Source organism: Aspergillus fijiensis, assembly GCF_003184825.1.
Source record: "Aspergillus fijiensis CBS 313.89 unplaced genomic scaffold BO72scaffold_39, whole genome shotgun sequence".
Taxonomy (NCBI): domain Eukaryota; kingdom Fungi; phylum Ascomycota; class Eurotiomycetes; order Eurotiales; family Aspergillaceae; genus Aspergillus; species Aspergillus fijiensis.
Genome location: NW_024469015.1, coordinates 48,022 through 68,699, shown reverse-complemented (window position 1 = coordinate 68,699; position 20,678 = coordinate 48,022). Strand labels below are relative to the sequence as shown.

The window sequence follows — 20,678 nt, the reverse complement described above, 5'->3', positions numbered from 1 at the left end:
GAGATGCTCTGTAACCTCTTGACTTTGGGATTTGACTTTGAAATTTGCCTTCTGACATCTTAGCTTCTTTGTCATTAATCGATCGGATCTGACCGACGTGGTGTGCATGGGAGTAGTAGTACACGTATCTAGGATCTGGGGTGGTAGACGAGGGTATCGCCACTGCCTGGGGTGGGGTTCAGGTCGCGGAGAGCACAGCAGGCCCAGAAGCGAGTGAGAGAATCGGGAGAGGGGTGACATGCCAAGAGACTTGGCAATTACAAAGGTTGCACCCGCAGCAGCAGTTTTTTTTTTTTATCTTTTTTCTCTGTTTTCCCCCCCTTGGCACCACCTACCCGACTTTCCCCCCTCCTCCTCTCACTCCTCCTCCTCCTCCCCCCCAGGTTTGTTGTTGGTCCCTCCCCCGTTCCTTTCAAATGCGGGGGGGAAGAGAAAATTCGGAGTTGAATCCCGTGCACTTCTCCCAAACTTCCAATCCATGGATCGGTTCCGGTGAGTGTTTTGCGTTAGGTAGCAAAGGAATATGACAGTCAACAATAACATGCACTCATACCATTACTGTAAGCTAAGGTGGTACTGTGATCCCGCTACAAATAGCCTACCTACTCCGTAGACTACCAGCAGGATACGAAGGGCATTTTCCCTCCCAAGACCGTGGAACAGACCTCATTGGGCGTATTCGCGCCACCTCGTGTCTTGGCTGGGTTTTTGCCGTGTGGCACACACACACATTCTGTTTCTCTCTGTCACCCACGCTCCTTTCCGCCCCCAGACTTGTCCTTCCTTCCTTCCTTGCTAGCTTGCTTGCCGGCTTGACTGGCCTGCTGCAGTGGTTGAATTTTCCTTCCAAGTGGTAAAAGTGGGAATGGTTTCGGAGTCGGGTTCGTTCCCGGAACTGCTCCAGGAATCACCACGCACCCTGTAAAATGGTCTGATGCGGTGTCATGATTGTGTATCCCCCCTTTCCAACCACATCTGGGGATTCTCTTGGCAATTTGAAGTCATTTCGGTCGGCTTCTCGCATCGAGTCACGTCGCATTTTCACGGAACCGAACAACGGACCTGACTAACTTACTGCCTACCTTAGTAAGTTACCTAGTAGTCACCAAGATCAATCAAGCCATTGGTGACTGACTATCTTGGAACCCCGGCCCTGAGTCCTTTTCCCCCATCAGACTCTCTGCACAACACACCAATCAATTCCTGGCATCGATCATTCCATGGTTCAGAGCATCGGAGGCAGGTAGCACCGTGACTGGTCATTACCCCGGGGAGGAAGAAGCCACCGTTTGGATGGATGCACGAGCCTCTTCCTCGCTACTAGGTACCTACTAGGCTTGGTTGCGCTGGCGGGTTTGCCTCTTGCCTTTTGAGTCCTGTAGGGCCGAACGGTTGGGTTGGGCATGATCCGGCTCGAAAGAACGCCAACGGGAAAATGACCAATTGCAGCTGGGGTTGCGGAGAAGAGACATCGTCCCCGTGTTTTGCTCCACGCCAGCAGTCTCCGTCTGTCCTAACCTGGCTCTTCTTGCGCTTGTCATGCGCATACTAATTTCAATCCTCCCATCCCGAACTTTCTCCATATTACTCATTCCTCCACACCGGTACAGGTCTTAACCTCTGTCACATCGTATTTCTTTATTCGTGTCTCAAGCGAGACTGCTCCCTTCTGTCTAGCATGTTCCCGTCAACCCCATGACCTAGACAAGCTTGCGCCAATCGATATGGCTTTTCCATAAGCTCCCTCGTCCTGCAAGTGGCCGCTGACCCACAACCACGCGACCCCCCCCCCTTGCGTGCATCCTGGTCCCGTTGGCAATAGACTGGGTGGGATTGTGTGGCTTCTGGCGGGGGGGTTCGTTCTTGGACGGACAGCAGACTCGGCACTTGGTGTCGGATATCATGCTCCATAGAGAGCAAAGTAGAAGTCTTGGCTTAGACAATTGAGTAAAGCCTGTTTCTGATGGTTTCGGCCACCATCTCCCAACTTTCCAGCTTGGTGTTCCGTTCCAATCCCCCGATCCTGGAACATTCCTTGAGATCTGGAATACCGAATTGTGACTGGAAACACTGCTCTTTTACATGCCGATCATGTGAGTAGGCATTGAGATTCACCATTACCCACCCCGTGGCTGCCTCTCTGAAACCGCATCGTATTGGCTTTACCTGGCTCATGGGGTGGGAAGAGGGGAAAGGTACTGACTCGTGGAAGCAGTCCTTTACCTATGGACCGTGATGCACGGGCGGTCACAACGGCATGCCACTACCCGAATCCTAGACCAGAACCTCGAGATTGCGGATCCCGACGTGATGCCGAGAGAGACCACTGCTCATTTTGCTGCCGATTAAGTAATCGGAATCTGGTGTTGTCAACCTGAGGACCCGCTCTTGCACGCGTTGTATCGATTAATTCCCAGTTCACTAGAGGATCAGAGAAAGAGTGGGTCGAGTCGTGTGCGTAATCCTTGACTTTGTAATGCCAATGCACGGACCTTCAAAGATACCTTGGAGGTCTTCCCATTCCTCGGGGAGATGTATCGTATGGAGCTGGCCAATACCAGTTTCAGGGCACAATTGATCTGTCGGGAAGGACTCCAGCCTGGACCAAAAGAGGAGCGCACGGCCACCCGGCCATGGGTTGAGTAAGATCATGCAGATACCGCTCTACCTCCTCATCATTCTTGAGAGTCGAACGTCCCGTGATCCTTGTCAACTGTTCGCTCAGCTGGTCTTCAAGAAGCTGCTGGCCCGACAAATCGTTCGGAGTGGTGGCCAGCTCGGCCCGGATCCGAGCTCGCAGATCGCCCTCCAGCATCTTTTCGGCTAGATGGGCGTGAAACGCTGAGCTATACGGCCCCTCGCAGTGTGGCCAAGCATGAAGCGCTATGATCGCTCGCCAACGGTCACGGAAGTCCGGCGATAAGACGGCTACCAAGAATAAGGGCGAGATAATCCCGTTGTCGAACATGATCGCCGGCCGTTGGGGGCCAAGTTTTGCGATGATCGCTTCGGATGTCGTAAGAATTTGTTGGCATTCAGAAGCAATGCTCGCGATGTATGCAGGTCCAGGGAGCGCGAAGGTCGTACGCAGACCCAAACAGAGCCAATGGAGATTGACCTTTAGTATATCGGTCCCGACCTGGCCCCTGAGTCCAAGGGAGGCGTAATGTCGGAGACGAAAGTCCCGCATGGCCCGCTGAGCTTGATCCACCAGCGCGAGGAGTGTCAACTGCTCACGGTACAACGAGGCATAGAGAACGGGATCGTGCTCTTTAGCAGACGGCCAGGCCCGCCTCATGTACGCATGCGTCAGTGTCGTGAGGGGATCAAGTGCCCTGCGTCCTTCGGCAACGCTCCGGATTGTTTGCCACTGTGCTGCAGTCGAATCCAATCGAGCCTCTTCCCTAATCTCAAGCAACGGTGCCTCGCAGCCGAATTGTGTCGAATGTATGTCGAGATGTCGCAAAGCAGTGACGATGTGCCAATCGACGGGCGATCCCTGTCGATTTCGGAACACCGGCTTACCCTGGCGATGAAGCTCATTCAGAATGCGCAGGCCGCCCTGCAGGTGCAGGAAGGCTGCGTCGAACTCCCTCCACACCAAATCCAACATGACAAAGAGGATACAGCAAAGCAGTACCACCTGCGGCAACAGTGGGTCCTGGGGGTTCCGTTGCCTGAGCAGGGCAAACGCGCGCGCCGCCTGATCGGAAGCGAACAGGTTCCACGGACTCTGCTGTTTCTGCGGGCGCAGCCCCATGCCGGTGATCTGACACTCCTGGTGAGCAGCCGCCAGCGCCATCGTAGCGTGACAGACCGCCGGGTCCAGCTGGGCCATCTGCAGCACTAACTGGTGCCACAACGGGGAATCAAATGCCCCCAGAATATCCGGGATCGTGCGTCTTTGGAAGAATGCGAAACAGCGTCGTTCATCGGCTGTGGTGATGCAGCGGATCTTGGTTGTGACCGTCAACGGCAACTGGGGAGATGTTACCCGCTGCCGTTGAGCGTTGTTTGGGCGAGGTAATGGGGAGGGGTCGTAGCCCTCGCATGTTCTTCCTGTGGAGGTGCAGTTGTAGCAATGGCCAGGGGTCTCGTCGCATTTGACCCGACGTGCGCTTATCATCCGATTAGTTTAGATCCGATCATAAATGATGCTCATAACGGCCGCTAGCGAGGAGGACCCTTACCGGCAGGTTCGACAGCCCGTGCGCGACCGTGTGCCGCCTGACCGACGTCGCTTGTAAGAAAGAAGAGCTTGGGCTTCGCTGCTCTCGAGATGATACATTTCTTGTCACTTGTGAAAGATGGGGGAGAGGGACGAAGGATCACAACGGACCGGTCCGTTCAACAAAAACTTGGATGGATGGAGACTCGGTTAAGTTGCGTGTCGGTTCTGACCCCTCAGGAGAGTGGATGTGAGCCGGTCGCAACACTATCGCGTTAGGTTGGCGATAATTCGTCCTCGGGCCCCATTTCTACTACTCCGTAGTAGATACTAGTACTCATGTAGTTGGTGGATCTTCATCTTTTCGGACATTCAACCACTCGGAATCCATTTCCAATAAGAGCCGCGGCAAGTCATTTGTCAAGCCACGCTTGGCATTCTCTCCTCGTTGATGTTGACCTGATGAATGCCTCGCATCGAAGTCCATCTTCGCCCCTGGCCTTCGCAGTGGCATGAGGGGTGGGGTTACCCACCCAGGTGTAGTAATGTACTAGAGTAATGTACTTGTAGGAAACATGGTGAGGCAACAAGAAGAGATTTAAGAGGAGAGAGAGATAAATGCTGATGGAAAGAGCAATTGGGGGACTGAGAAGGGAGCGGCAGCTGAGGCCGCCTCGGCTGACTAAGATCTCACTGAAAGTCGGTTCTCTGGTCAGGGAGCCGTCAATGTACTCGGTAAGTTAAATTGCAGTAGTGAGTATTGTTTCAGAATGTCCTCCGTGAGGGCTTGTCTATATCCTCTCCTAGGTATATGAACTCCCTAAGCAGAATTGCTGATATACAAACCTCCGAGCCCTACAGGTCTCTCCCCAAGAGTACCCACGAAACTCCGAACTACCTACCATTACCCCATGACCACCTCCCAAGCATGAGCGCAAACCCACAAACGCCGTACTAATACATACAATGAAACATATCAGGCTCGCAACGCCTCTCACAAGCAAGTGCTCTAGGCCATACAGGCATGCATTGCTCCTAGGCTCAAGTCAATCTTTGTCATCATTCAGCAGGACCTTCAACTTCTCCAACTTGTCCTCGCACTTCACCTCCAGCCCCATGACCACATCCATACTTTCCTTCCTGGTGATGAGCAGGTGACACACCAGCCAGAAGTTATAACCGTTCTTGTAGAACCCCATGGAAGCCCATTCGTGGTTGGATACGGCACTTTGCAGCGTGAGCCAGTGTTCGCGCCAGCGGGCTAACGCGACGCGAATAGAACCCAGCACGGAATTCTCCGGTGCAATCTGTGACCGGAATTTGTCGGGTGATGCAGGATCTGAAAGCTGGGTGGGTTGGGGTGGGGACTGGATTTGGGGCTGGTTGGAACGCGTGACGGAGGCAAGAGTCATATAGGTATCTATGAAGGCGTAAAGGACTATGATATGATCAGCAGTTGAAGCGATGTCAAGTGCAGTAGTGTTTATGACGTACGGTGGATGAGAATGAACATGTCAAGGATATTCATGTTTGGAAGTATCCCACTAGGATTCGTCGAAGAATCTGGAGAGAGTGGGAATGACATGTTTGGGGCGTTCGATCCGTCGAACAGGCTCTGAAATGCTTCTTTGATGGTAAAGCCTCGAGAATAATGGAATCCGATGTCTGTGTATGGATGTTCTAGATTGAAAAGTGCCTCTTGGCAGGGAAAATCACAATCCATTTCCACATGCGACAGGCGACACGGGTAGTTCTGGAAGAAGCAGAAGGCACAGTCGAGAAGAGAGATAATGGAAATAGTTCTATCAGGATTAGCAAGTAGTTGCGATTTAGCATTTTCCGTGAGGCAATTACCGAATGCGACACTCTGTCTGGATCCATTGCTGCTCTGAAGTAACGTCGGGGTGTTGGTGGCGACACTTGGTAAGGTTCATTCGACGAGCGACCTTCTCGGTGAGTTAGTAGCCCATTCCCCACGCGCTATGCTGGTAAATAAACATACCTTTGTGATTTCACTAAATCGGTTCTCCATGGCTCGATTGTGCGACATGCGAGAGCCTGACCAGTATTGCACAATACATATTATGAAACCAGCTTGGAAGTTCAAAAACTGGACCCAATCGTCTCCCTCATGAGGTAAGTTGGTCTTTCCCTTGCAAAACATGGAAGCGATATCGCTTTCTGGAGAGAAAACCTCGGTTGAGAAAATGTAAAGCTCCACGAAGTCCAACAATTGCTTGGCAGCATATGTTTCCTGTTCATCGTTCGAATACATAGCACCCATGAATACCAATCCTGCCAGCAAAGGCAACGGAACGGTATTCAATTGCAGCGAGGCAAGGTGGACCATGGCGCAACTCGGATGCCAGTATCTGGCATACATCCAGACAAACTTCTGGATGCGTGCTGTCGTCAACAAAAAGCTAGCATTAGCGGCCAATCGCTGCTTCGCGTTAGCATCCAGGGAAACAGCCCAGGCTCGCGATAGAATCGCTTGCGAGAGTGCAGCAGCATAGGGCTGCTCCGGTACATACGGCTGTTCGCTGGGATGCATCACGCTAGATTGGCCTGGCGGGAGACCCGCGCTAAACTCAGACCCTGTACTATACTGAGACGTGCCCATGAACTTCGGTGGGCCCTCGAACGGACCGTTGAAGAAATCAAGAAAGTTGTCGTGGAAAAAGGAGCGTGCCGTGGGATCGGCTTCAATGAATGCCGGGGCGATATCCAACTGATCGAGTCCCATCTGATAGTCCAGCATTGTAGACCTTGCTTCCTTTAACCCCATCTGAGTATGATATTTCATACCCCGGCTGCGGTCGCTGCAAGGAGGGAGCCGAAACTCTTCGGTAAAGCTGTCGGAGCCACCATTCAAGAGAAAGCTGATCGAACCGCGATCGGAGGTACCAACGTAGTCCCCGCGATTGTTCGATTTTGCGCCTGTGCCTAGCTCAAGACCATTGGTCTGCTTTTTACGCTCATTGTTGCACGGAAGATTTCTTTTCTGGCAGGAACCACAAGGACTTTGTCCGTCGCATCGCAGCTTCATTGACGTGCACTAAGGCGAGAGAGAACTCGAATTAGAAACCATGCGCTGACGCTCCAGGAGCAGACGGCAGGAAAGGTAAGGAAGAAAGAAGTGACTTGCCGACTGGCAGGCATGTCGTCGCCTGCCCCTCTGCCCCGTTTCCGGGATCTTCTGATCTCCGCGCTTGTCGCAATCCGTGTAGTGGTCGCGGAGGTTATCACTATAAAAGGACGCGTGGCCGTCAGCAACAAAGCACGCGGAACTCGTAAGGCGCGGGGCATGAGGGACTGGATCAATTACAGCGCCCCGGGACATACGCACCAACGCGCGAACGACTCATTGCAGAAAATGCATGAGTAAGGCTTGACACCGGAGTCTATCCGAAACCCGAGAGTTCGTCCAGAATCAGTGAACTGTGGTGGAAGAGAACCGGCCCAGAGACAAGCAATGACCGGGGGGTGGTGGGGAACAAGGGAGTGATTGGACTTACGTCGGAGGTGATGGCGTTTGAGATGGTCAATGCGCGTGAAACCTCGCTGACAGATGGTACAACAGAAATGCTTGCTTGAAGCAGACTTCATGGTAAGTAACTGGTGCGCATCGGGGAGAAGTGGAAGGATTTGAGCCTGTGGAGGGGGAGATGGGGTAAACGGAGGTGGAAATATGGGGTAAAGGAGGGGGGGGGATCGGGGCAAAGGGCAGATCGGGAGCGGGCGGTGGAAACTCGGACGGAGCTGGTGGTGATGATGCCAGCAGTGGAGACGTGCCGGTAAAAGCGCGCAACAAGCCCGGTCGATCGAACCGGGAACGACACGTCTGAGTGGTAGTCTAAAGAGAGTGGAGAGGATTGGGAGGAGGATGGATGAATGTCTAGACTGAACAAGGTATTGAGACAGATGCAGTCATCATGAAACAACCACAGTACGATAGAAAGAGAAGAACAAGAGCGAGATGGATGGATCTTTAAAAAGAAAGAGTCTTGGTCGACAGGCAGGTTGGACTCCGGACACTGGACTCTGAAGTGATTGATTGATTGATTGACTAGATGGTGGTGGAGTAGTGTGTGTATTTCTTTCGTTTCTGCAATTCTGCAGCTTCAGGCTCCAGGCTCATGGCTCATGGCTCATGGTTGCCGGCTCAGAGCTGTCAGTGGTTGGAGCTGGAGGGGGCTGCATCTCTTCACTGCACCAGTTCCAATTCCTTCCCGCGCTCGATAAAGTCGCTGGTTCGCCTGCACACGCTAGACCGGTTTGATTCGCAGTCCCGCCCACCTACTCAGTGACTGCACTGACTGCAGTTTGTCCGTACACCCCCACAATTTTCTTCCACTCGAGCTGGGAAAACCGGACAATGAGACCGACAATTAAGCCTCGACGTTTACGCAGGGAAACTTTATTTCTCTCTTCTCTTTGCATTACTATTCACCTCCCCCACCTTCATAATCCAGGCTCTCAATCTCACCTTTCACGAGTGACGTCCCATTTACACTACCAACCTTGGTAACCATCTCAACTCCACTCTGTAAAAGCAGGACTGCCCGTTCTTGTACCTCTGGCGACTTGCTTGGTCAAACGCCACCAAAGTCTAACCCACCCTGGGCCGCCGTTTCTCCCCCCAGCTCTAGAACTCACGCTAAACGCTGTACAACACGCTCGAATCATCCGGTAGGCTGGAGATCTCTGGTTAGTAACTACAGACGGATCTTAATTGTGAACAGGAAGCTAGAATGTCATTATAGGTTATCAGATTTCCATAGAAAGGAAAAACAAAACAGCAGAGTTGCACGGGTACAGAAACCAGCCACTGCCGAAGTCAAACACCAACCCCCCCTCCCCCCCTTTCCCTTCCTCTAATTATTATTGATTGCCTATCACACAGGCAACTGGAGGGAAGTCCAACTGGTCGTCGTCGAGATAGTCGACATTGATAACCTTGTTCTTCTCATTCATGGTCCACCCGTCGCCAATCCAGCCATTTGGGTTGTTGTCGACATAGTCATACGTGTAATCCTCCCAGCGTGGGTGCGCGAGCGTCTTCAGAGCATGGAGCGACGAACCTGAAACGGTAAGACAATGCACACAAATCACAAACTCCGGAAAAAGAAAGGGGAAATCTACGTACCAGGCCACAGTGCCGTCACTCGTCCATTCTCTCGCCCTCCTTTGTACCAGCTGCGGCAGCTCGAACTAAACACGGTGCGTGAGAAGTACTGGTCGCAGTGCCGACTAAATTGCTCCACGGCTTCTTTCCGGACACACATTGCGCGGATGTTGTCACGTTGCATCTTCTGTACACAGCACGTGAAGTAATCGATCTCTCTCTCTATCAGAAGCAGCAGGTTTCCCTCGCCCAGGGCCGCATTCGGGCCGAGACAGACAAAGTAATTAGGAAACCCGTCAACTGCTAAAGACAGGTAAGTCTCGGGCGTCTTCTCCCAACGCTGGGACAAGGACAATCCGTTGCGCCCAATGATGGGGAACCGGGGTGTGAACGTGGTATCGAACCCCGTGGCACATACTAAAACATCGGTGGGATGATGCACACCGTCTGCTGTGATGATACCATTCGAGTCCACCTTGACAATTTCGCTTGAAATGACGTCAACCTTGTCATCTGTCAAGGCCTCCAGATAGCCAGGACCTGGGGTCAGACGGCGGCAGGCGGGAGGGAATGAGGGAAGAAGGTTCTCAAGGAGTTCCGGTTTACGTTGCAAGCGTCGTTTCATATTCTGTGTGAAGACACTTTCAGAGCCTAGCTGCTCAGGGGTTCCCAAAAGGGTTGCACCATGGATAGACTGCAGCTCAAGCTCGATCTCTGATGTTGTAAGCAGCTGCCGAGGTAAAAGGTAGTTTGGAATCATTACCTTTGCGAAACTTCTGGTAGGCGTTGTGGTCCGTCTTGAATGCTGCAATATCCTCTGTAGAGAAGGAAACTATGATTGACAGGTCAACCAGGGAATCCTCTCTCAAAGCTAAGCAAGCTTACAGTTTTCGAGTTCAGTGCCACGCTTGTCAATCTGATTTCGGGCGAAGGTAGGTGCCAGCCAAGTGCGACCTCTGATATAATGGTCAATATGCGCCACTTTCGGCAGCATGCCGGGAACGATCTGAATGCCACTCGATCCGTTTCCAATCACGGCCACTTTCTGGTTCTGTCGGACGTCAGCCACCATTTCTCTTGGTCATCAGAAAACTGGGTTCGACTCACGCTATAGTCATATGACTCGTCCCAATTAGCACTATGCATCAGTTTCCCCTTAAAGTCACGGAGGCCCGGAATACTCGGCCACTTCCAATCGTTCAATGCCCCCGTAGCCGATATGAGCACATCACATTGATCTTGGTAGGTCGACCCACTAACAAGGTCTTTAACCTGTAGAATCCATTTGCCTGTGGCATCGTTCCACAAGGCCTCAATGACTTGCGTTTCAAACTTGATATGCTCCATACACCCATATTTTTCAGCCACCCGCTTCCAATAGCTGTGAATCTCGGGGGCTGCGGCATAGAAGGCAGACCATTCCTTGTTGGGCTCAAAGGTAGCCTGGTATGTGTGCGCTGGAATATCTGCAAGGTCAGTGTGTTAGCAGATTGCATCCCAGTGTACTCAAGTCTCCAACCATGAAATGGCAGGGGTACTTGCCACATGCACAACCCGGATATCTGTTCTCGAGCCAAGTGCCACCGATATCCGTATTCTTCTCGTAGATGCAGAGATCCAGATTCTGAATCCGTTGTCGAAGTCGGATCGAAGAGATAATGCCCGAAATTCCTGACCCAATTACGATGACTCTCAGCGAGCGGTGCTCATCAACAGCCCGCTCTTGGACAATCCACTCATTGGCTGGAGGCGCCGCAGCACTATTGTGGGAGGTGAATCCAAATAGTTGCGACCATCGTTGTATCATGGCGGGTATCGAGACTAATTGACCGTGTGCAAAAGGAAGTTGTTCTGCGAGGAATCTAAGAGGGAAGCACTGAGCTTGGACTATGCCTATTTATTGCCCCAATCTTAAGACGAACGGTCGCTTCAAACGAAGCGGAGCTACTCTTCCTTGTTCGGGCCTCGGGGAGGGGTTTTCGTCTCCACGAGAGCTAAAATAGGTGATGGGCCCCCTCTTTTTCTCCTAGGGTGGTAACACGGACGTTATCGCAGATTGTTTGCGTTACACCGTTGACGCAAAGATATTAGCCCCGACTGGGAAGGAGCGAGATAGGCGGAGCTATACCCACTCAGCTCACGGGAATTCCCCCCCTCCTCCCTCCCCAGCATCTGTTAGCTTCGTCGAAGACAGTCGACGGCCTGGGCCTGTCAGTTGGGACCGGGGGCATGAGATTTAGCACCTATAGGTAGGTCTCTGAATGGGTGGGTAAACCCGGACTTCCCCCGGTCTCTCGCTTCGTGCAATGGAAATCACGATGTTCAACCGGTAAGACCCACCTCCCGTCCCCCCGCCAAAGATAACCGAGCTTCACATTCGGACGGTGGGGGATGGGGACTGGCTTGCGGGACAGACAAATGAGGGCGCTGGTTGGTAATCATACTATGTAGAACAATTGACAGGGATCCCCGCACACGGAGTCCATTATCGTGGTCATCTGTCAAACCAATCATTCTGCCTCGTTCCGAACGGATGACAAGATAGTGGCCATAATGTGTGGAAGAGGCGGCTTGCCGACGAGTTAGCTTCCTTCGCAGACTGAGAAAATAGTGACCGTGGTAAATACCTTCTCCTTTGAGTCCTAGTCCACATCAAAAGCTTGAGTAGTTGAGAGACTGTCCCCTCATGACAATCTTCTCAGCATTAGGGCATTGGTCATAATTCAGCCGGTTCACAATGTGGGGATCTGTACAGTTGCGCTTCTCCGGCGATGACGGATCCGACAGATGCTAAGTAGAGTCTGGAATCTACCTCGGGAAACCCCCGACATATGTAGAGAAGCAATTAATTGGGTCTGAAGATGCACTGTCCTGCATGGAATGGGGGATTCCCGACAGTATATCCAGCACCGGGGGACGATCGGCTGTCTGGATCAGCCTGATCGTCTACCTTCGCTAAGTTACCCGTATTTCCGTAAAGCCGTCTGCCTTGCAGGACCCAGCATTATTGATCGTATCGGAGGTGCCGGCCAAGCTTACCCCGTAATTTTTCTCAACATCCCCAGGTTTTCCCCGCCGGCATCTCTCTCGAGGCTAGGCGGCTCGGAGAAAGCGGCGGCAGCGATGATACCAAATTTGTTCTAGTGTGTTGTTGTTTTGTGACATGGACGAAGATCTGCCCTGTAGAAAGATGGAAGTATACTCTGACGTATAGTGTATTGGGTTGATACCTTACGGCGGTTGTGACGCGTTCCCGGTTTGCAGTACACGTATACCGGTATGTATGTACACCATACGTGGCATTGAATGTCCATACCCTGAATTGTCAGTAAGTAATTCCGCATGGTTGGAACTCAGTAAGCATTGAGTAATCCAGCAACCGATCTCAGGCTAACTGCCCGGCACGTAAACTGCATCGATGCCAGGAATGCATCTCAATGGGCCGATTGCCGACCTCAAAGTCTTGCGTCCAGACAATGGAACAGTTTGCTGATGTCAATCATTGATCATTGAGACTCCGGTGTTGAGAAAGAACATCTCTGTGAACATGACGATCAATTGTGACGTTCTGAAAGCCATGAAAATGACAGGAGATCGGGCTGTTCAGGTACCGAGGTAGACCAACTGAGCCATGTAAGGACGATCAAGGGCGGATTAGTGAGGGACAAGTAATCCTCAGTCAGCGCCCCAGAGGCTCCATAACCCGTCCACTCGCATACCCTAATTGTGGTCCAGGCCAATCACGATTCGTTTGTGGACCTATCGATGGGGTAGGAGTTTTCTTCTTCGGGACGACCATGGGTATCCCCAGAGTGGCTTTTGTCTCCGTCAAAAGTCTGGGTCCAGGTGGGTGCGTGGGTGCACCTTCCAAGACAACCTATATTAAACCATCGTCAGTATCCGCGTAGACCTTTGCGAAGTAACTCAAAATCCCTATATTCAATCCAAGTACGCATTGCACACACCTTACTAGTATTCCCCATGCCCGTCTTCACCGAATCCGCTGCCTCCACACGCGAGCTTCGCGTTCTACCCTCTTTCGCCCCACCACTCCCCCGGCTCAATGCCCCCTTCTCGCACCAACAAAATCCCGATAGATATGAAGTAGTCATCGTCGGCGCTGGACCCGCCGGGCTCATGCTGAACCTTCTGCTCGCCCGATACGGCCTCAGCGACGAGTCCCTCCTCTGCGTTGACGCCAAACCAGGTACTCTGAAATCTGGCCAGGCGGACGGGCTGCAGCCGCGCACCCTGGAGGTCTTAAAGAGCCTGGGGCTCGCGGAAGAGATCCTCAATGACGGCTGCCACATGGAGGAAGTGGCCTTCTGGAACCCGTCCGCCAACCCGGACGAGATTATCGAGCGCACCGCCATCGTGCCAGACGTCGCCGTGCCGGCACGCTATCGCCATGAGGTCACCATCCACCAGGGTCGGATTGAGCGCATCCTCGAGACCGACCTATTACGGTATTCGTCCCGCGGGGTGCAGCGGAACACCCGGCTTGTTCGGGTCGAAATTGACGAGGACGGTGATGCGGAGTTCCCCGTGGTCGCGGAGCTAGATACCAACGGCGAGCGGCGCACAGTGCGGTCAAAGTACTTGGTCGGAGCGGATGGGGCGCACTCGATGGTGCGCCGGTGCATGGGACTGCAGTTGGTTGGCGAGTCGCTGGATCACATCTGGGGCGTCGTTGACTTAGTGGTGGACACGGATTTCCCAGACATCCGGCGACGGTGTGCGATTCATTCCCCGGCGGGGTCAGTGATGGTCATTCCGCGCGAGCGGATCGCGACGGGGGATTACTTGACTCGTCTGTATGTGCAGGTCCCTGAGGAAGCGGCTTCAGAGGAGAAGGTGGATGAAGACCAGCGGCCGGTGGACGAGGTGGCCGCGAAGGAGGATGCGCGAGCTCGTAGAAGCAAGGTGACGTTAGAAGGCATCTTCCAACACGCGGCCGATGCATTCAAGCCATATTACATCCAGCCCAAGAAGGGCGGGGCAGTGGACTGGTGGGCCGCGTATCAGATCGGTCAACGAGTCTCAGATCGGTTCACGGTCAAGGATTCCAAGGGAATCGAGCGGGTGTTCATTGTGGGAGATGGTACGTCCTCTTCTTCATCCATGGCAAACCTCAGGCTTCTCCGGCAAACTAACCAAACAACCAACTCTCAGCATGTCATACACACAGCCCAAAGGTACGTATCACAGCCCCTCCCCGGAATTTTCTCCCTATCAACTAACAGGAAACACAAACTAGGCTGGCCAAGGCATGAATGTCTCGATGATGGACTCATACAACCTCGCCTGGAAACTCGCCTACGTGATCAACGGCCTCACCCCGAACTCAACAACGAACCCTCGAAGTCCAGATCCCATCCTCGCAACCTACCATTCAGAACGCCACACCATCGCTCACCAACTCATCGAGTTCGACCGCGCCTTCTCCTCCATGTTCTCCGGCAAGATTGGCAGCACCGAAGACAGCCTCCCCGGGCTCACCCACGACCAATTCCTCGAGGTCTTCAGCACAGGCAACGGCTTCACCAGCGGTTGTGGAATCGAATATCCGGAAAGTCTGATCGTACAGCACCAACAACAACAAACAAAACCAAACAGCACCGTAGCTGCAGCAGCTGCAGCTACAGCTACCACCCCCACAAACCCGATCCAAGGCACCGACTACCTTAGCGGGATTCTCCGCCCCGGTCGAAGACTACTAAACGTGACCTACAAGCGTCACGCAGATGGGAACAGACGAGACCTGCATGACGGTGAGTGATTTCTTCGAAGCCTTTACTCCTCATGACACAACACACCATATAACGCCCACGCCTAAAACATCCTCCTCTTCCCCTCGGTGCCAAACCTCATATCCCCTCATAACTAACCCAAACCCAGACTTCCTCTCCACCGGCCGCTTCCGCCTCCTCGTCCTAACTTCCACCGACCTTCTCAACCCCAAGGGCACTTCCGCACAGACCCTGCACGTCCTCGGCTCCCGGGTTCTCCCCAAGTACCCGGCTTCCGCGATTGAGCAGGTCGTCATCCACCCGCGCCTGTCCCGGGACTTCACGTGGCGGGATACACCCGCGGAGCTGAAGCGGCACTCCGAAATGCGGTTCTACAGTGGCTATGAGATGGATGATGTGTATACCATCCACGGCGTGGATCCGGCGCATGGGGCGGTGGCTGTCGTTCGGCCGGATGGGTACGTCGGGGTGGTGGCTACGCTGGGGGATGTGGCACGGGTGGATGCGTTCTTGGAAGAGTGCTTGGTACGAGTTTAGTGTGGGAATTGGGTCATGTATAGTCCTGAAGGTGCATGTATAGGTAACCTTATGCTTCGGTTGTCAGAGATTGGATTTATAGCATTCATTCAGCATACAGCTTTCTTGCTCTTTTAGCTATCAAACGGGTCCAATATATACAATTCCTCAAACAAGCTCGGGTCATCTAGCTCGAAGTCGCCGTGCAGTTGACGCTCAAGTCCGAGGTATCCACCTAATCCAGCATGAGCAACAAGTTCGAACCAGGCACAACTCGGGGGGACAATCAACTTACGTTATTGCAGACAAAGTCGTTGGTGCCCTTGGGGCTGACGACGTTGATATTGTCGGTGTAGATGTTCGAGCACACCTATCGCGACATCTGTCAGCTTTTTGCGTTCTTCTGACTCGCCTACTACCGATCCAGAAACTCACCTCGGGGCTCGAGCAAACCAGGGTTCCGACATAAGGATTCTCCTTTCCAGAGGTCTTGCCGCGGAAGTTCTTGAACCAGACGTCGGAGATGGTGAGACTGCTCTGTTGGTTTGTCATGACACATTAGAATTCGACCACCTCCAGCCGGGTTTCCCCTTGGGGTCTGGTGTACGCACCGGGTATTCGTTGCACAGAGTCAGGTTGCTCTGTCCGTAGCATTGGGTCACTTCGATCGCCCAGTCGACATTGTCGATGTAGGCGGTGTCATAGGTAACATTCTGCACGCGACCGCTGCCACCGCCACCCTGGAGGTCCTCGGAGAGAGCGGACGAGACACCGGGCCAGACCTTGATGCGAGCCATGTCCTGTAAACGGGTCAATACTGGTGCCGAAGTGGCTCAAGCGGCTGCGTTATGTATGAGCCTTCACTTACCGAGGCATTGTACATGGAGATGTTGTACACGAGAATGTCCTGTACAATGTCCACTTCGCCCAGGTATTGTCCGAGAGAGCCCACGGAGATACCGTGCGAGCCGTTGCAGTGGAGGTTTTGCACCAGGATGTCAGTGCTGTTCGGTTTGAAGGAAACGCAGTCTACCAATCCATTCTTTGTTAGAGGTTTGTGCGCTATTGATTGGTTTCGCGGGGGTTTGGAGACGTACCATCGCCATTGTTGATCACAGAGTTTTGAATCACGATGTTCGAGGACCGGTAAGTGTCCCTAGCAGAACAAGCGTTAGCCGACCCCCTCTACTGCAGAACAAAGAAGAGCAACGTACCATCCATCCGTGTTCTTAGCAGTCACGGACGGGTTCTTGGAATATCCAGAGATGTTGATGCCATCATAGAGAACGTTTGTCGAGTTGGCGATGAGGTTGTACCATTGTGGGGAATAGCGCAGGTTCAGCGGGCCAATGGTACCCCCATTCAGACCAATAATGCCAAACAGAATAGGGCGGAGGATAAGAGCGTCCTCTGCGTACAGATCGTACCAGACTTGACCATTACCGTCCAGAGTGCCGCCTCCATAAACGTTCACGTCCTCACCACCGAGCTGGAAGAAGGTCGTTGCATTTTGGAAGACCTGTTGGAAAGCATTCGCTTGCCAGTAATCGGTATCGTTGGTGAATTGGATGGTTCCCTCGATATCTGTTGAGCACGTCAGGGTTAGTCACCATGACATGGACCTAATAAAGAAGCAAAGGAAGGAAGGTAAAAATAAGAACGATCAACATCGACTCACCAAGATCAATGTGCTTCAGGAAAGTGAGATCCAACGCCGTGCCGATGATGTATTCCTTGTCGGCGTCGAAGACAACCTTTCCTCCATTGTTGCATTGCTTGATGGCAGAAAGAATATATGCCGAATCGTCGGATCCGTCCCCATGAGTGCGAACATGGCAAGTCTTGCTTCTGGACTTGCTCGTGGGCAGAGGCTGGAAGGGCTTGTGAGGCCCGCAGGCTTGGTTTCGGTCGCGGTTGAAGCCTTCCACTGTCGCGCCCAGCGCAAGAAGGCCGAGCGCTTGGCTAAGAAGATGCGAGGTTCTCATTTTTGAACTGACAGCTCAGGGGAGTAATAATTGGGAGAGAAAAAGGAAATAGTCTTGAACGAGAACCTGGCCGCTGTGCGAAACTATTCTCCGCCCGCAATATGTTTATATATCCCAAAATCTCCCCCGGGCGTGCACAGGCCCGTTGCATCACCGGCTCTCTCAAGGCGGGGAAGCGTCCCCCTGGGCATGAATGTATCCGGGGAAATGAAAACAGCCGATGCGGAGAGTGTGGAGAAAGCGTGGAGCAGCAGCCAAGCTCATGATGGCAGTTATAGTGGTCGGGCGATGTGATAGGAGGGCTAACTCCCGCTGCGATTGTCCGATTGGGGGAAAAATGGCACCAGCAGGAGATTGATGCGTCCTCGGTGGCCCTTGATTGTGCTGTTCCCCCTGCAGCATGGCTGGTCGGGTTTGTTCTCTTCCATATTATCATTCATAGCAAGTGGCCGCGGTGGCTTGCGCTGGCCCGCTATCCCCGGGATTTCTGACGATGTTTGACTCCAAGGACCCGGGGTTGGTACTCGAACCGGGACTGACGCATTTCTGTGGCTTTTAATTCGGATTGACTTGAGCATTGAATGACGAGGACTTCCGCAGTATGTGATAAGAATAAGCTGGTGGAGATGAGCAGACGGAGGAGTGGAGGGCAGGGAGATGAAAAGTGGAGGAGAGCAAAACATATGACCTCCACTCTGGTGACCAGCTTCATTACCTCTCCATTCCCCATCTTTGGAGATAGCTTTGCGGTTACTTCAGACCGCTACATTGTCTCAAGCCAGATATCATTGGGCTGTTCGCCGGCGCAGACACAGAAGCAACAACACATAATCAATCGAGTCACAGTTTCCTTCTTCCCCTATGCAATGGTGCGCCGTCGGCTGAGGCCCATATAGAACTATTTGAATGGCTTGTTGAAATCGCCCTTCAGCTTCAAATCTTTCATTCTAGTCAATGGAAATATATACATGCGCAAAATGGTAAAAAAAGAAAAAAAAGAAAAAAGTCCTAGCGGGATTTCTCCGCCCCTCCACGGTCGCTGCTCCTTAGACCATCCGAGTGGTACACCGACAATCCCCATGTTTCGAAGAAATGAAAGAAATCTAATCTAATTTTGACGGAGTGTCCAGCTTACATGATCAAACCCCCTTCTCGGTCGCCCAAAAAGGGACATTTAAGCCGACTTCTTGACAGCGGCTTCGGTGGTAGCAGCAACAGCCTTGGCATCATCAACCACCTCCTTCTCCAGATCCTTCACAGCCTCCGTGGTAGAGCCATCCAAGCTACGGCGGTACTGAACGATACGGGTGACCTGGACGACACCGACGATGCCAAGGAAGAAGTTGACAGCAGCAAGCCTGGACATCCGATTAGTCAATCTATTGACTACTACAATCGCAGAAAGGAATTGTCGATTGAAGAGGTAGACGTACAGGTAGTTCTTGGGAGTGATGATCATACACCAGCGAGTCCAGATAGCACCGGTGGCCATCAGAGCACCGTTCTGGGTCAGGGACAGCTTCTCGGCGGGACGGCTAAGATCGGAAATACCAGCAATGACGAGAGCCCACTAGATCGGACAGAGTCAGTGATGAATGATCGTAGATCTCAAGTATAACGGATAGGCGACGCCGATGAGGGGTGGGAATTTTTCGTCGTCACATGAGGACTCATACCTTCATAACCGGGGCCCTAGCGAGTGTCTTATGTTAGCCTGGTTCTTGACCTCCCATATCAATTGCACCCCACGAATAGTGCAAGTCAAGTCCCTCAAAGGCTGTGAACTCACCAGAAATGCACCGTCTTCACACCGACCGGGCTGTTCCATAGGCGCTGGAAAGTGCTCTGTTGCTCGGCCGCGGCGGCATCTGAGCTCTGGAACCGGAAACCCTGGGCGCCAGGCCGACGGAAGGGGCCATATGCATTGCGGAAAGCAGCGCGAGAGTTCTGGAAAAAGCGGAGACCGACACGAGACGACATTGTGAAGGGGTTTGATATGACTTTAGACCGAGCGCGGCGGGCGAAGGTGTGTGTTATGGGAGAGTTCGGAAGGGTGAGAGCGGAGAGTGTCGGGCGGACCCAGGTACAAGAGAGCGGAGAGAGGGAAGCGACGCAAGGAGAAGAAGAAGAAGCCCCCTAGATAGCAATTACCACAGGTAGAGCGAAGGGTCAGGAAATTCGAGATTGTAGGTAAAGATAGACTAAAGGTAGTCGAGATGAAGCGATGCGTCAAAAGGCCCCGACGTCGGCCTCACTCTGTTGGGGTTGCGGCTCTTTTCCGGCTGAGGTAAGCGGTGACAATCACGCTTGACTGGATTGGTTCTGCCGGGGTCCCTCTCAGAACCTCACTCAGTGGGAATCAGTTTGTCGGTAACTCCTCGATCAGAGCTTCCAGCACGCATTGTCAGTTTTTATCCCCGCCGTCTTCAATTGCAACTCTCCGAGTCATCCAGAGTTAATACTGACGGGTGCCCAGTTTGTCTGACGGTCTTTCCCGCGTGTTCCCGACCCATCCCGCCCTTTGCGATCCGTCACCACTTCACAATGTCCTCCAAGTACGCTTTCACTAAGGGTCTGAAGGAGTTGCGCTTCCTTTTCTGCCAGACCTCTCAGGAAAGCGCCGCTACCCGGTTAGTCGACTCTCACGCGATTATCAGGATGTGTCGTTCGAGCCCGATTGCTGACGGAGCTGGATTGTTTGCCTTAGGTCGTTCCTGCAGCGCGCCTATCCCACCATGAAGAAGCACAACCCCTCCACTCCTATCCTGATGCGCGAGGCAGCTGGTACTGTGCCCAGAGTGTACGCTAGATACGGTATGGCCCGAAGATCACCTATTGTGGACACCCCTGCTCGCGGACTGGAGCTAACTAGCATATGCAGAGCTCGGAAGAGAGAAGCAGGAAGCCTTGACCGGTAAGACCTTTCGAGATCAACCTTGACTCGCAACTGTGATAACTGACGGAAACTGCTGCAACACAGGCTTGACGGACCAGCAGGTCGAAGAGAAGATTACCCAATTGGTGAAGGCGTCTTCATAATCAGTCCTATTTATTTGCGCCCATATATCTTCATGCAACCATGTTTCTGCCCTCTTCCTCTGCGCTGTACCTATAGATGAATCTGAAGACCC

The 20,678-nt window shown here is 52.8% G+C and overlaps 7 protein-coding genes across 7 annotated transcripts; 2 read left to right on the top strand and 5 right to left on the bottom strand.

Annotated features, from left to right (window-relative positions):
* Positions 1–2,237: 2,237 nt before the first annotated feature.
* Positions 2,238–4,434, bottom strand: BO72DRAFT_173672 (Zn(II)2Cys6 transcription factor). Its single transcript, XM_040939405.1, has 2 exons — positions 4,191–4,434; positions 2,238–4,118 (listed from the first exon to the last, which is right to left on the bottom strand). Exons 1-2 carry the CDS (start codon positions 4,286–4,288, stop codon positions 2,564–2,566), a joined length of 1,653 nt encoding a protein of 550 aa, XP_040799291.1. The 5' UTR covers positions 4,289–4,434; the 3' UTR covers positions 2,238–2,563.
* Positions 4,435–5,214: 780 nt separating this feature from the next.
* Positions 5,215–7,777, bottom strand: BO72DRAFT_470159 (Zn(II)2Cys6 transcription factor; the record flags this gene model as incomplete). Its single annotated transcript, XM_040947005.1, has 7 exons — positions 5,215–5,606; positions 5,663–5,970; positions 6,023–6,114; positions 6,171–7,226; positions 7,257–7,311; positions 7,514–7,572; positions 7,649–7,777. 7 exons carry the CDS (start codon positions 7,775–7,777, stop codon positions 5,215–5,217), a joined length of 2,091 nt encoding a protein of 696 aa, XP_040799290.1.
* Positions 7,778–9,052: 1,275 nt separating this feature from the next.
* Positions 9,053–11,514, bottom strand: BO72DRAFT_529436 (flavin-containing monooxygenase; the record flags this gene model as incomplete). Its single annotated transcript, XM_040950239.1, has 6 exons — positions 10,839–11,514; positions 10,404–10,762; positions 10,182–10,347; positions 10,060–10,128; positions 9,318–10,010; positions 9,053–9,252 (listed from the first exon to the last, which is right to left on the bottom strand). The coding sequence occupies exons 1-6, from the start codon at positions 11,101–11,103 to the stop codon at positions 9,053–9,055; spliced, it is 1,752 nt and encodes a 583-aa protein (XP_040799289.1). The 5' UTR covers positions 11,104–11,514.
* A 1,729-nt stretch (positions 11,515–13,243) lies between these two features.
* BO72DRAFT_408433 (putative phenol monooxygenase) lies at positions 13,244–15,739 on the top strand. The gene is made up of 4 exons (XM_040942379.1): positions 13,244–14,397; positions 14,469–14,491; positions 14,554–15,067; positions 15,195–15,739. Exons 1-4 carry the CDS (start codon positions 13,278–13,280, stop codon positions 15,581–15,583), a joined length of 2,046 nt encoding a protein of 681 aa, XP_040799288.1. The 5' UTR covers positions 13,244–13,277; the 3' UTR covers positions 15,584–15,739.
* BO72DRAFT_173503 (putative extracellular exo-polygalacturonase) lies at positions 15,667–17,698 on the bottom strand. The gene is made up of 8 exons (XM_040939404.1): positions 17,241–17,698; positions 16,777–17,146; positions 16,660–16,718; positions 16,431–16,591; positions 16,174–16,362; positions 15,998–16,099; positions 15,858–15,932; positions 15,667–15,797 (listed from the first exon to the last, which is right to left on the bottom strand). The coding sequence occupies exons 1-8, from the start codon at positions 17,545–17,547 to the stop codon at positions 15,750–15,752; spliced, it is 1,311 nt and encodes a 436-aa protein (XP_040799287.1). The 5' UTR covers positions 17,548–17,698; the 3' UTR covers positions 15,667–15,749.
* A 781-nt stretch (positions 17,699–18,479) lies between these two features.
* Positions 18,480–19,864, bottom strand: BO72DRAFT_449892 (mitochondrial pyruvate carrier family protein). The gene is made up of 4 exons (XM_040945120.1): positions 19,337–19,864; positions 19,224–19,239; positions 18,981–19,117; positions 18,480–18,905 (listed from the first exon to the last, which is right to left on the bottom strand). Exons 1-4 carry the CDS (start codon positions 19,525–19,527, stop codon positions 18,722–18,724), a joined length of 528 nt encoding a protein of 175 aa, XP_040799286.1. The 5' UTR covers positions 19,528–19,864; the 3' UTR covers positions 18,480–18,721.
* Positions 19,865–19,881: 17 nt separating this feature from the next.
* Positions 19,882–20,675, top strand: BO72DRAFT_173485 (L51/S25/CI-B8 domain-containing protein). The gene is made up of 5 exons (XM_040939403.1): positions 19,882–19,950; positions 20,024–20,177; positions 20,255–20,361; positions 20,429–20,461; positions 20,528–20,675. The coding sequence occupies exons 2-5, from the start codon at positions 20,092–20,094 to the stop codon at positions 20,584–20,586; spliced, it is 285 nt and encodes a 94-aa protein (XP_040799285.1). The 5' UTR covers positions 19,882–19,950; positions 20,024–20,091; the 3' UTR covers positions 20,587–20,675.
* Positions 20,676–20,678: the final 3 nt, after the last annotated feature.

What these genes read in the sequence shown, in the direction of transcription:
- BO72DRAFT_173503 (XM_040939404.1), bottom strand. Translation starts at nt 17,547, where the DNA reads ATGAGAACCTCGCATCTTCTTAGCCAAGCGCTCGGCCTTCTTGCGCTG. An exon ending in TCTCCATGTACAATGCCTCG is followed by an intron (nt 16,363 to 16,430) that starts GTAAGTGAAGGC and finishes ACCCGTTTACAG; the next exon opens with GACATGGCTCGCATCAAGGT. An exon ending in TGGTTTGCTCGAGCCCCGAG is followed by an intron (nt 15,933 to 15,997) that starts GTGAGTTTCTGG and finishes ATGTCGCGATAG; the next exon opens with GTGTGCTCGAACATCTACAC.
- BO72DRAFT_173485 (XM_040939403.1), top strand. Translation starts at nt 20,092, where the DNA reads ATGTCCTCCAAGTACGCTTTCACTAAGGGTCTGAAGGAGTTGCGCTTC. An exon ending in CAGGAAAGCGCCGCTACCCG is followed by an intron (nt 20,178 to 20,254) that starts GTTAGTCGACTC and finishes TGTTTGCCTTAG; the next exon opens with GTCGTTCCTGCAGCGCGCCT. An exon ending in CAGAGTGTACGCTAGATACG is followed by an intron (nt 20,362 to 20,428) that starts GTATGGCCCGAA and finishes TAGCATATGCAG; the next exon opens with AGCTCGGAAGAGAGAAGCAG.
- BO72DRAFT_173672 (XM_040939405.1), bottom strand. Translation starts at nt 4,288, where the DNA reads ATGTATCATCTCGAGAGCAGCGAAGCCCAAGCTCTTCTTTCTTACAAG. An exon ending in ACGGGCTGTCGAACCTGCCG is followed by an intron (nt 4,119 to 4,190) that starts GTAAGGGTCCTC and finishes TCGGATGATAAG; the next exon opens with CGCACGTCGGGTCAAATGCG.
- BO72DRAFT_408433 (XM_040942379.1), top strand. Translation starts at nt 13,278, where the DNA reads ATGCCCGTCTTCACCGAATCCGCTGCCTCCACACGCGAGCTTCGCGTT. An exon ending in GGTGTTCATTGTGGGAGATG is followed by an intron (nt 14,398 to 14,468) that starts GTACGTCCTCTT and finishes ACCAACTCTCAG; the next exon opens with CATGTCATACACACAGCCCA. An exon ending in GTCATACACACAGCCCAAAG is followed by an intron (nt 14,492 to 14,553) that starts GTACGTATCACA and finishes AACACAAACTAG; the next exon opens with GCTGGCCAAGGCATGAATGT.
- BO72DRAFT_449892 (XM_040945120.1), bottom strand. Translation starts at nt 19,527, where the DNA reads ATGTCGTCTCGTGTCGGTCTCCGCTTTTTCCAGAACTCTCGCGCTGCT. An exon ending in ATCACTCCCAAGAACTACCT is followed by an intron (nt 18,906 to 18,980) that starts GTACGTCTACCT and finishes TCGGATGTCCAG; the next exon opens with GCTTGCTGCTGTCAACTTCT.